The sequence below is a fragment of the Callionymus lyra genome, chromosome 12 (assembly GCF_982586985.1).
Source record: "Callionymus lyra chromosome 12, fCalLyr1.hap1.1, whole genome shotgun sequence".
Taxonomy (NCBI): domain Eukaryota; kingdom Metazoa; phylum Chordata; class Actinopteri; order Syngnathiformes; family Callionymidae; genus Callionymus; species Callionymus lyra.
The window spans coordinates 7489432-7503158 of record NC_141829.1 but is presented as its reverse complement, the minus strand read 5'-3'; the positions used below and the strand labels follow the sequence as shown (position 1 = coordinate 7503158).

The window sequence follows — 13727 nt, the reverse complement described above, 5'->3', positions numbered from 1 at the left end:
AGTATTGTGTAAGAATATATTTAGGTTTGTGGATATTTTCTTACACAACATCAATACTTGTAGGCTGAGAATGTGTTTGTGTTCCTGAGGAAGTGGATGTTTTTTCCCAGCGAGTGCGTCTGATGAGAACCTGCATATATTGTGTTAGCGCTCGCAGCCACCGCTCCAGAGAAGATGTCATTAAACCCTCCCTCAGTGTCACATTAGATCCTTCCTCGCTCGCAAAGTGTTGAAAAAGATTGCAACCCCCCCCCCGACCGTCGCCTCCCCCTCGGGGGGGTCTCGGGTCTCGTACCCCTACGTGTTTTTATTGTTACGTTATTTTCTTCGTCGCCCGAGGTCAACATCGTCTCCGTCTCGTATCTCACGATTTGTTGTTTCGAGAAGATGACGCCAAGAGAGAAAAAAGAAGAAGAAGAAGAAGAAATGTATACTTTCCTGTGGGTGGAGCCTCTGTATGTGTTTAACTCTCGGCTCTCCCGGCGTCGCTCCACGGAGCATGTCAATGGGAAAATGACTGGCGAGAGATGCTTAATGACACAGAGCGGAAATACACACACGTCCTGGAAAAAGGGAATGAAATTGGATACCCCAGAGTGTGCACGGCTGTCGGGGTATCATGGACTCAAATCCGCTTGTCCACTTAGCTCCTCCGGTTTGACCTTTGAACCCAAGTGAAACTGCTTCTATTGATTCTTGTGCTTTGTCAGCTTTTATTGTGAAAGTCCCATTTTTTTTTTTTTTAAATCAAATTAAAGGGTGTGTCCCTAATCGCACACTTCTGCACTTATACTGAATATTTTGAGTGGGTCCCGACGAGCAGTGTGTGAAAATGTAGTGCACTTAAATGTCCAGAAAATTGAGTGTGGATCGATGGACACTTTCCACCCTCAACGTCCGCCATCTTAGTGACGTACCTGACGCTAAACTGAAGCGACGTCACTGACGAAAAATAAGTATTTTCTCGAGACATTTACGTCGGTTTCAGCTCCGAAGAAATGCGTCATAGTAGTAATAATGTAACCAATATAAGTAGTAATAGCTACAACAGTAGAAGTAACATAGTAAAAGTCATTGTTGTTGTAGTATAAATATAACTAATTGTAATAGTAATAATTAAAGTAGTAGTAGTAATAACAGTACAAATAGTAATAGTAGTTCTAATAGTAATGGTAATAGTTATAGTAGTAATAATGTAACTGATATAAGTAGTAATGGCTACAGCAGTAGTAGTTACATGGTAACAGTCATTGTTGTAGTAGTATTAATATAACTAACTGTAATAGTAATAATTATAGTAGTAATAACAGTAAAAATAGTAATAGTAGTTCTAATAGTAATGGTAATAGTTATAGTAGTAATAATGTAACCGATATAAGTAGTAATAGCTACAACAGTAGTAGTAACATGGTAACAGTCATTGTTGTTGTAGTATTAATATAACTAATTGTAATAGTAATAATTATAGTAATAATAATTATAATAATAATAATAATAATTATAGTAATAAAAGTAAAAATAGTAATAGTAGTTTTAATAATAAAGGTAACAGAAACACTTATTTTACCACAAAACAACACAAAAACAGTAATTACACAATGAAACACAACTTAATAACTTGTTTCAGTTAAAGAAAAGTGTTGTCAAGTGTCGACGATAGTGTTTCAACGACTGGTTACAATCACAGTGAAAAGTAGTAGAAGAACTTACTTTGTTTATATTTGTCCCGTCCTTCATTAAGCTCGGCGGCCCCTCACATCTGTGTATAAAGTGGCCCCCGGGGATCTTCACTAGTTTACTGCTGTGTTAATAGTTAAAGGTATGAGGATGTTTTCTTTTTTAAGTTGGATTTCAAACGTAGCCTATCCAAGGGTTGGACGACAACATTTCCTCAGGGGCTACATTTGTATAAATATCCTGACTTTTCTGAAGGGCCGAGGGCCAATTTTTTTTTTAATGGAACAAAATATCTGATGCAATGAAATCGTGATTATCTCATGAGATCATGAATTAAAGCCGAATTGTTGTTTATTGTTATTTTATATACATTTTATTTTTTTAAAATCTGATACAAAAAGTACTTAAAAAAAAAAAAAATTCCACTCAAATAATTTTGAGAAGATAAAATAAGACAAAAAGTCCTAAAACAAGAACTTAAACAAGTTGTGTTAAGATTAAAATAAACAAATAATATAATTTAATAACAAATAGAAGAACAAGAATGTCAGTTTCTTTATATATTTGCTAAAATCACATTTGATTTTTTTGGAAATGTTACTTCAAAACCTTTTTTGTTGATTGTAATTCTGTTGCTTAGCAACAGGTGTGTAAGAAATTATTCTTGGGCCTTTATTGAGTATTTATTGACTCCGATAATATAGAAATGTAATAATAACAAAAAAAAATTTCTCTGGATTATAGTAAGTAAGTAATGGTTCAAAGAGTTTTAAGGATCGGGGAAATGTGAGTTCTCCTACCACAGCTTATTTTTTGTCATGTTCTCCGTGTGCAGGTGGAACGTGGTGGGCATCCAGGGGTCTCTGATGAGCTACTTCTCGGAGCCCATCTACTTCTCCAGCATCATCCTGGGCAGCCTGTACCACGCGGACCACCTCTCCAGAGCCATGTACCAGCGCATCGCAGACATCGAGGACCTGCCGCAGCAGTTCACGCTCAACAGACCCTTGCTCAGCGGTGAGAACACACACACCGGCACAAACACACACACCGGCACGAACACACACACCGGCAGGAACACACACACCGGCAGGAACACACACACCGGCAGGAACACACACACCGGCACGAACACACACACCGGCAGGAACACACACACCGGCACGAACACACACACCGGCAGGAACACACACACCGGCAGGAACACACACACCGGCAGGAACACACACACCGGCACGAACACACACACCGGCAGGAACACACACACCGGCACGAACACACACACCGGCACGAACACACACACCGGCAGGAACACACACACCGGCAGGAACACACACACCGGCACGAACACACACACCGGCACGAACACACACACCGGCAGGAATACACACACCGGCAGGAATACACACACCGGCAGGAACACACACACCGGCACGAACACACACACCGGCACGAACACACACACCGGCACGAACACACACACCGGCAGGAACACACACACCGGCACGAACACACTCACCGGCAGGAACACACACACCGGCAGCAACACACACACCGGCAGGAACACACACACCGGCAGGAACACACACACCGGCAGGAATACACACACCGGCACGAACACACTCACCGGCAGGAATACATCCACCGGCAGGAATACACACACCAGCAGGAACACACACACCGGCACGAACACACACACCGGCACGAACACACACACCGGCACGAACACACACACCGGCAGGAACACACACACCGGCACGAACACACTCACCGGCAGGAACACACACACCGGCAGCAACACACACACCGGCAGGAACACACACACCGGCAGGAACACACACACCGGCAGGAATACACACACCGGCACGAACACACTCACCGGCAGGAACACACACACCGGCAGGAACACACACACCGGCAGGAACACACACACCGGCAGGAATACACACACCGGCACGAACACACTCACCGGCAGGAACACACACACCGGCAGGAACACACACACCGGCAGGAACACACACACCGGCAGGAATACACACACCGGCACGAACACACTCACCGGCAGGAACACACACACCGGCAGGAACACACACACCGGCACGAACACACACACCGGCAGGAACACACACACCGGCACGAACACACTCACCGGCAGGAACACACACACCGGCAGGAACACACACACCGGCAGGAACACACACACCGGCAGGAATACACACACCGGCACGAACACACTCACCGGCAGGAACACACACACCGGCAGGAATACACACACCGGCACGAACACACTCACCGGCAGGAACACACACACCGGCAGGAACACACACACCGGCACGAACACACACACCGGCAGGAACACACACACCGGCACGAACACACACACCGGCACGAACACACACACCGGCACGAACACACACACCGGCAGGAACACACACACCGGCACGAACACACTCACCGGCAGGAACACACACACCGGCAGCAACACACACACCGGCAGGAACACACACACCGGCAGGAACACACACACCGGCAGGAATACACACACCGGCACGAACACACTCACCGGCAGGAATACATCCACCGGCAGGAATACACACACCAGCAGGAACACACACACCGGCACGAACACACACACCGGCACGAACACACACACCGGCACGAACACACACACCGGCAGGAACACACACACCGGCACGAACACACTCACCGGCAGGAACACACACACCGGCAGCAACACACACACCGGCAGGAACACACACACCGGCAGGAACACACACACCGGCAGGAATACACACACCGGCACGAACACACTCACCGGCAGGAACACACACACCGGCAGGAACACACACACCGGCAGGAACACACACACCGGCAGGAATACACACACCGGCACGAACACACTCACCGGCAGGAACACACACACCGGCAGGAACACACACACCGGCAGGAACACACACACCGGCGGGAATACACACACCGGCACGAACACACTCACCGGCAGGAATACATCCACCGGCAGGAACACACACACCAGCAGGAACACACACACCGGCAGGAACACACACACCGGCAGGAATACACACACCGGCAGACGAAAGACTCGTGTCGAGATAGTGTCGTCTCGACCTTATCTTTGACGTGTGACTCAGGAGGAAAAAAAAAAACAATTTTCCTTCCTGACATTTATGTTTTTTTTCTTTATATGAATCTTTAATTATTGACACTTTGTTGGCAGAGCTGCTATAATAATTATTATTTTAGTTCACGCTTGTAATAAAAACTTAATAGTTTTTTGTATATATTTTATTCCAAAAAAAGAAAAAAAAAGGAAAAAAAGACTTGTGACTTGAATCAAGCCTTTACTGAATAATGACAGTAAATACAATTAAAATTAAATATAAATAAATACAAATGTCAAGTTGAATGTCAAATTCATAAGGATTTTATTTTTCTTCTTCTTCTCTTTCTGAGTATTTATTGACGCCGATAATAGGTAAGATTAGGTAGAACTTTATTGAAAAGAAATTGTTTGTTTTTATCCAAATTATCAACAGCAAATACAGCAATAACATTATATTATAATATATTATTATATAATAATGTATATATTTATAGAATAATTTAATAATAATAAACTACTTAAATAAAACAAGAAACTATTAAAAAAACTGAGATAAGAGTGAATAAAATACAACAAAGAACATTTGATTTAAAAAAAATATTTTTATAAAGAGGTCACGAGTGGAGCTAAATGTATTTTTTATTATCTTAATAATAAGTTTAAAGTCTTTCAAGAATTTTCACTTTCACTGACAAATAAACGAGTCAAACTTTACAGTCCAAAAGTAAATGATAGTTAACAAGAACTAACTGTGAAGTTTTCTGTTTCAGTTTAAATGTCTCTACTGTTCAGAAATGAGTGCCTGTCAAATTATGCGATTAATCGCGATTAATTAATTCTAATGCTAATGAATTATTTGTCTCTAACTTCTACGGTTTCTGTTTGTAAAATGTTTGTGTTGATCTTTTTGTGCTGGAGTTGTCGGGTGAAAACGATTTGATTGATTCGTCTGTTGAAACGTTCAATACTTTAATTTAATACATGTCAATATTTTAATAATCAATTTAAATTAAATTAAATGAATTAATTGAATCTCTTTCTATTTTTGGGCGAAATATCAAAAAATATATCTATTAAATGAAATAAAAGCTGATTCTAATCAATGAATCTCTATTTTTGTTTTTATCTCTCAACGGCACAAATTTAGACGTGATTTCACCAAACGTATTATTAATTGCAATATTTGTTATAAACCAGTCTCTAGAAATACAATAATGTATTTTATTTACGGTTGAGATAAATCACACTCATCAATATTTTACAGGCATAGGAAAGTTGAACATTCATCTATTATTTACAAACTGAAAGTTCAGCCTCGTAAACAGCATCACTTTTAACGAAATAGAAAAAAAACACATTAAAAATTCATATTTTGTGTCATAAAATCTGTTACCTCGCTCGCAGATAACGCCTTGAGAGGCGAGAGTGAATTCCTAAAATATTTTAGTGAAATGATGACGGCGTGTTCATCCTGTGGCCCTTCTTTAACCCCAGTGTGGCCAGAGCCAAAGTTTTTATCTTTGCACTGATGGTTAAATCCAATTTTGGTGAAACACGTGATGAAAAAACGGCTAAAAAGAGGCTGTGACCAGGAGCCCCGTGTGCAAAGAAGTTTGTGGATTCTCTACTAAAAACGATCGTACGCTCAAATCCAGAAAATGGGGGCCGTCCGAAAATATTCATACGTATGAAGTCTGCGCGTGCACACGAATGTATGGACGCCGCCTACAAACGTTACAGGAAGTTTGACCCTTTTTTTTTTAGTATTTTTTTTTGGATTGTTCAAGCGCTTTGTGACCCTGGTCTAGAAAAGCGCTCTATAAATATAAATTACTTATTTACGTATATATACGTATTTTCCGGACTATAAGTCGCAGTTTTCTTCATAGTTTGTCCGGGGGTGCGACTTATACTCTGGAGCAACTTATGTGTGAAAGTATTAACACATTATTACCGGTATGTCATTTCTCATGTTATTTTCACACTAAGCCTCAAGAGGGCGCTCTAGGCTTGTGTTGATGATTTCGACGTAGAAGAGGAAGCGCCGCATCTTCTACCTCCGGAGTTAGTTAGTTGTTTAAAAGTGACACGAGGATGAAGATTTCATTGGATTTTAGTTATTTGGAGTTACACGGATGGTTTGGTAAACTTCTTAGCATGTTATTTATGCTATAGTTATCTGAATAACTCTTAATATGTTATGTTAACATACCAGGTTCTCAGTTGTGTCATGTAACGTAACATACAATTATTCAACCTGTTGTTGCCTCTATTTTTATTTTAAATTGCCTTTCAAGATGACATGTCTGTTCTTGGTGTTGGATTTTATCAAATAAATTTCCCCCAAAAATGCGACTTATACTCCAGTGCGACTTAAATATGTTTTTTCCTTCTTTATTATGTATTTTATGGCTGGAGCGACTTATAGCCCGGAAGATACGGTACTTACTTACCTTTTTACCACTCTTTTCGTTATCCGCACGTTTTTTGTGCGTACGACCCCTTAATACATGAGGCTCAAGGTCTCCACAAGAATTGACCTCGAGTGGCCCCCGGGCCAGTTGAGGTTGAGACCCCTTTGTTAATGACTTCTTAGTAAGTAAGTAAGTAAGTCATTTTTATTTCTATAGCGCTTTTCCAGACCAGGGTCACAAAGCGCTTAAACAATCAAAACAATATTCAATAAAGTATATATTTTAAAGGTCAAGATGAAACCGATAACACAACAGGAGTTCCTGAAAATCAAGGAAAAGCCTGAACAAATAAAAAACGTCTTAAGATGTTTCTTAAAGGAGTCAAAGTTAACTTAGGCAAAAGTATAAAAATGTCAAGGTCGTTGGGAAAGTGCTGCTCGCGTAGCAGTGGCTAAAAAGAAGTGGAAAAAAGTTGAAGTGACTCTCTTAAGGTCGATTAGCGCGACTCGCCGTCTCCGCCCCTCCGGTCGCTCAAAAGCAGAAGGACATTAACCTTTTCCGCTTTACGGAGTTTTGAGCGGTGAAGGACTCTGGGCGAGCGAGTGAGAGAGAGAGAGAGACGAGATCCTCTTTAAATCATCCTCCACAAGTGCTGCCGAAACCGAGCCGCGGAGCGAAGCGATGCTCTCGGAGACGCAGTGTGACGTCCAGATTTATCACGTCCTGTAGATCTGTCAGCGCCGGGGGAGAGCCCGTCCCCGTTAATGTCTTCGACCAGCGGGGGGCGACGGGTGGACGTGGAGTCGGCGATTTTCGATGAACGCCTTCCGTTTGGTCTGTCCCGCAGGTATCAGCAACGCCGAGGCCCGGCAGCCGGGGAAAGCCCCCAACTTCAGCGTGAACTGGACGGTGGGCGACCAGGCCCTGGAGGTCATCAACGCCACCACCGGCAAGGACGACATGGGCCGGGCGTCGCGCCTCTGCAAACACGCCCTCTACAGCCGCTGGGTCCGCCTCCACTCCAAGGTACCGTGGTCTTCAACTGACCAATTTATAGCCTTGACGTCGGCAGGAAGTGAAGGCTTTTAAACACTTGTTCGTCATCGTTACTTCCCTTAGAATGACCTTCAAAACACAGAGCAGATTCAGATGCATCAAGAGCTACACACACTCAATGGTACAATCACTGGGGGTTCAAACCGATGGGGATCGATTTGGGGGCGTTACTCGTGTCCAACTCTGAACTTTAGTGGCAGTTACCAGCGTGTGACCCAGACCTGACAGTGACGTATGTGCAGGGGGAATATTTAACATGGATTACAGTATTACAGATTACAGTCCTTCAACAAGGATTAAGTATTTGTTGCCGTTTTGCGGAGGATTTATGAGCCAAAAAGGTCCATTTTAATTTGGACTGAAAGAGGATCTTGTCAGAGAATTCAGACACTAATTTATCAATTAATTTGAACTTGCAAACTCAACATCCTATATGAGGAACAGGTCGCATGATGCTTTGCCGCCCAGCCATCCAGTCACAGCTTTTGAGATTTTTCTTTTCTTTTTGACATGGGGTCAGACATAGAATGTAAAGGTCAACTAAAGTGAAAACCCGACTCTCATGACTCTCATGTAGTAAATGTTCTTCCTCTCCAAGATGCAGTAAGCCCCCCTTTGTTTATACAACAAGTTATTAGCGTTAGCTTCACTATACAAGTTGCATTTTAGCAAGACTTTTATTTGTCAGTGATATATACTTTTTTCATATTAGAGTGGATCCAGTTTTAAAATTTGAATTCAATGTTTACATGTTTATACAACGAGTCCCCTGGAGGTGGAGACTTCCTGGATTAATGATGCACGTTGACAAACCTTGATGCTAGACTAATCACAGCAGAGTGGGCGTGGTTATGGTCAACAAGATTTCATCTCCAGAGGGTGTTTTTTAGTGGATGGGGCTTAATATCATTTTCTAATGACAGTTATTCTAATTAACATCTCAAATAATGCTTTGCCGCCCAGTCACGGATTTTAATGACTATTGAAGTAGCAACATAAAACTTAATTCGTTGTTGTAGCGAACAATCAGTCGTCATCAAATAGTGCCATGTGTAGAAAGGCATCATGGGAGTTGTCTGTGCCAACAACACAGCTGTCGTACGTAAAGTAGGCACGAAAAGTATATTTTAATTTGAAGTGCTGTGTGCAAAAGAACATTTGCGGAAAAACAGCAATATGGCGGCAGATCACAGGAATAGATTTTACTTAGCTTACTAGCTTTTATGCTAACTATGGTTACATGTGGGTATTATGGGGGATCAAAGTAGTTATTTCAAGATTAAATGGCATTTTGTTTTTAACCAGAGGGCGAAAGAAATGGAATCTTAAGACGACATAAACAAAGAGACGCCCTCGAGCGGATTTATCTGAGGCTCGCAAAATAAGCGAGTGAACAAAATGGCTCCGTGGAAGCGTCAAAAATGTAATTGGGTGGGAACCACTGTTGCATAGTAATATTTCTGAGTTCACTGAGAGGGAGGTAGACAGAGTGAGAAGTCAAAACCTGAATCAAAAACTTTGAATGAAAACACATTTTCAGGCCTTTCCAAAATACATTTATCGCGATGATGGTGACTTCTGAGGCTGCGATAAAATGGCCGCCAAGAATTAATACTAATCAATAAGACGTGAATTTATTTAGAGGAAAAGGGAAGAGTACTGCTCAGTCCTAACACACCAACTAAAACACTTATCGTAAATATGGTTAGAAATACGTTTAAAAAGAAAATTGCATTTCTAAACTCATACCGTAGTTATGTTGGATAACTATAGCTATTGTATCGTATCTCCCAAAAACGTTTTGAACAATTTGTATCCCCAAAACAATCGTGAAATAATCCCAGATTAATGCGATAATCTTCCAAAGACAACCATGCGTCTCCTGTAAAATCTTGTTGTGGATTTTAATCCTGTGCTGTTCCGTCCTCAGCTGTCCTCCGTCCTCCGGATCAAGGTCCAGAAGCCCAGTTCCTACCACGACGCCAAGCAGGCGGCGGCCGAGTACCACTCCGCCAAGCAGGCGCTCATCAAGGCCTTCCACAAGGCGGGTCTCGGGGCTTGGGTGAAAAAACCCATCGAGCAAGACCAGTTCACTCTCGGCTCCTGAGGGCAAGACCCCCCTGAATCCCCCTGACCCCCTGCCCTCCCCCTCTGTCCCTTCGGACCCCTCGAAAGCGAAAGACCGCCCCCCTAATAACCAGCCAGCCGGTGTTGACTCTTACCTCCGCCCACGTCTTTGCACATTCTTTGAAGGTGTGGATTAAAACTGTCCATCATTTCTCATCATCATTCCTCCTTTTTTTTTTTGTTCCTATTTTCTCGAACTGGAATCTTTTCCTTTGGTCTTGAGTCGCGGCGACGCTTAGGTCGTCGTCACCCGTGTGTTGAATAGTAATCGATGATCGGCTTTTAATTTAAGAAGTCTTCGGGATGTAAATGTAGCTTCGAGGTAAAAAAGTAAAGAAGTCGTTGTTTAGTGTTTCTAGACTTTGTTCCTGACGCGTATTTTATTAAAACGTTTTTTTTCAACCACGTTTTCTTCTGTTTACATTCATTCATTTCACATCATGTCGAAACAACGACGACGAGGGGTCACGCCGAGGGTCATGTAGCGCCCCCCCCACCCACCAACCCCACCCACCCATCCCTCCACCACCACCACCACCTCAGAGACTTCTGTTCATTTCGATCCAAGCCATGGCTTTGCATGGGAACTGACCTGGGAGCAGCAAACGTGTGAATGAATGCCAGCATATTTCCTCCACAGGCAGCTTTTGAATCTTTGTCTCTTTTTCTAGATTTTCTCGTGATTGTGTCATATAACGGGGGGCGGGGCGGGGGGGTAGTTTTTTTTTATTTAGTGGTTCGTCCCGTTTTTTCCTCCTTGAGTCTGGCATTTGAGGAACTTTGTCCATGTGTTCGAGTCACATTGTTGAAGGGATTCACAGCAACAGCCTCGCGATATTGTCAAGAGTCGATTCAACCCTTTTTGTTTATTGTCGAGAACCTTCCAGATCCCGGTGTTTTTCAGGGTGTTGTGAGACAAACCCTTCAGGCTCTAGTATCCATAGACATGTGCATCTTGGCGGCCATCTTGGAATTGCCGTCTTCCAGTTAAAGCCAAGAGAACTTTTCGTCCGTTTCACTTCTGATTGGACGATGATGCTGCCATTTAGTCGAGGCTTATACACATTCATTTGTCGGTCAATTAAACCACACCCCGTATTATGCAAATTCAGTAAAAATCAAATTCATTTCCTATTTGCTGACAGTGAAAGTAGTGTTTTAGACACTTTTTATTGCCAAACAGAGGGTTTTTTGTTGTGTCAGTGCAGAATTAAAGAATGAAATAAGATAACGAACAAAAACAGAACCGAGCACTAAGGAAATCCATTCTATGACACATAAAATATGCTTTTTGACACCAGAAATCAGTTTTTTCTGTGTGTTGGAATTCTGGGCTTTTGGCACCCAGCCTCTAGTGGACACTTAATGAACTGCAGGATTTGGCACTTCCACATTGACTTCAATTTTCAAAACTGTATCCACTCTTATGTGAAAAAAGTACATAAATAATAACAAAGTTATATCACTGACAAAGTAAAATTCTTGTTAAAATGCAACCTTTATAGTGAAGCTAACGCTAACTTGACTCACCACAGTAAACAAACATTGCCTGTCTATGCTAAGCTAACAGCTCTAAGCTAGTAGCTGAAACATTCATCTTACATTTTAAAAAATAATAATTGAAAACTAGCTTTTAAATGTGGCGTATTTTATTTTCCACTCTAAGAAAATGTACACATTTCTTAAATACACATATTTTCGTTCTTTTAATTTATATTTCAAGCAGAAAAAAATAATTATTTATTGTCACAATCCAGCTGTTTAACAACATAAGTGTAAATATTTATTTTAAGTCTGTGCGGCATTTTTACAAGTTTAATATTTCCGTCGTGTCACCGGGGTTGATGGTGTGAATCCCTCCAGATTGTACGCTGTTGTCAGTAGTCTACGACCCACAGGTCGCCGTGATGTCACTTCAGAAAAGTCTAGAAGCTGTCGTCGGAACTTAAAGCTCGTCGCCGCGGCGACGGCGGAGCGTTCGTTCGACGTCCCCGTTCCTCCCCCCACGACCTGTAGATGTGTGTGCGCTCAGGCTGCTCCGAAAAAAAACATTCTCTGGAAAATCTCCACCAAAGACGATGTCCATGTGTTCCTGCCGCCGTCGCTCTATAGTCACCTCTGTATTTTCTAATCCAGTGATTTTTATTTGTACAAAAAAGAATCTGTAAATTCCAAGGACGGTCCGGCTCGTGCATCTGTAGCCTCGGTGGGACTCGACCCCTGACCTCCCCCCCCCCCCCGTCATCTGGTTGTGTCCGTGGCGCCTCAAAGATGATTGTTCCGGGGTTCGCTTCCCTCCCCGTCGTAGCCGAAAAACCCGTGTGTACAGAATACGAAAAATGTTTATGCAACTTCTCGACCAGCCGGCGAAACCGTCCTCATGTAACTGTGTCACCTCTTTTTTTTCATTAGAAGCAGGAAGTAAGAGTGCGATGGATTTTAGTGGCTATGCCCCCCTTTTTTTTTTTCCTCCCCCACACCAAAGTCTCATGCAAACCTTTAATGTCAATCAGGAGTCGTCCTCACCTCTCCTCCTCCTCCTACTCTTTTCTACTCCCCCCTGAAAGACTGCCTGCTTGTAGATTTGTATTTTACTTTTGAATGCACTAAAGATGTCAACTGATGATGTCATGATATGAAGCCGCCGGGTTTTGGACGGGACGGCGACCTATCACAGCAAAGAACTGCATCTGAATCCGTTTGTGAATCCTCTACGATGATCAGTGACCTCTTCTCCTCCTCCTCTTCCTCCTCTTCCTCCTCTTCCTCCTCCCTTCTCACCCACATCCGTGGTTGGGTTTTTGGGTTTATTTTTTCGACGTGTGAATTTCCTCCTCAGCTGACCAAGGCTACAGTCTTTGCATGTTCAACACTGATGCTGCACCTCGCATGATGAAAAGGATTCCTGTAGAAAAAAAAAGATAAAGATAGATATAAAAAAAAAAAAAGAAACAAAAGAATAAAAGAGTTCTTAGTTTACTTTTGCACATTGTTGGATTTTTTTTTGTTTTTTGTCGAATCCGTGCGAACGAAGGAATGCGTCGGAAAAAACGGAAGGTGGAGCGTGCAGACCTCTGCCAAGCAGCTCGTTTTTTTTTAAAAATGTCGTAACAGTGTAAGTTAAGTGAACCATGAGGGGGCGGTAGCGAGCTCCAGAACGAGCTCGCACAACCCAGTAGAAAGTCTACAAGATCCAGGATTTTAACCAGAACTCCACCAAAAATTTTCCTTATCGCAACCTCTCATCCGACTAAAGAGACGCTCGCAAAACTGTCGTCCTTTTTTAGCTTTAAGCTAACGTTGCTCGATGTGTTGATGACGCCTCGTGAAAC

The 13727-nt window shown here is 42.6% G+C and overlaps 1 protein-coding gene across 2 annotated transcripts in view; it reads left to right on the top strand.

Moving 5' to 3' along the window:
* Positions 1–13382, top strand: part of adarb1b (adenosine deaminase RNA specific B1b) — a 152050-nt gene extending 138668 nt beyond the window's left edge. For both annotated transcript variants that reach the window (XM_087803728.1, XM_087803727.1), the window contains 3 exons: positions 2513–2694; positions 8060–8238; positions 10199–13382. In XM_087803728.1, coding sequence (XP_087659854.1) covers positions 2513–2694; positions 8060–8238; positions 10199–10375 — 538 coding nt within the window. In that variant the 3' untranslated portion in view covers positions 10376–13382. The remainder of the gene's footprint in view (positions 1–2512; positions 2695–8059; positions 8239–10198) is intronic.
* The last annotated feature ends 345 nt before the right edge of the window (positions 13383–13727 follow it).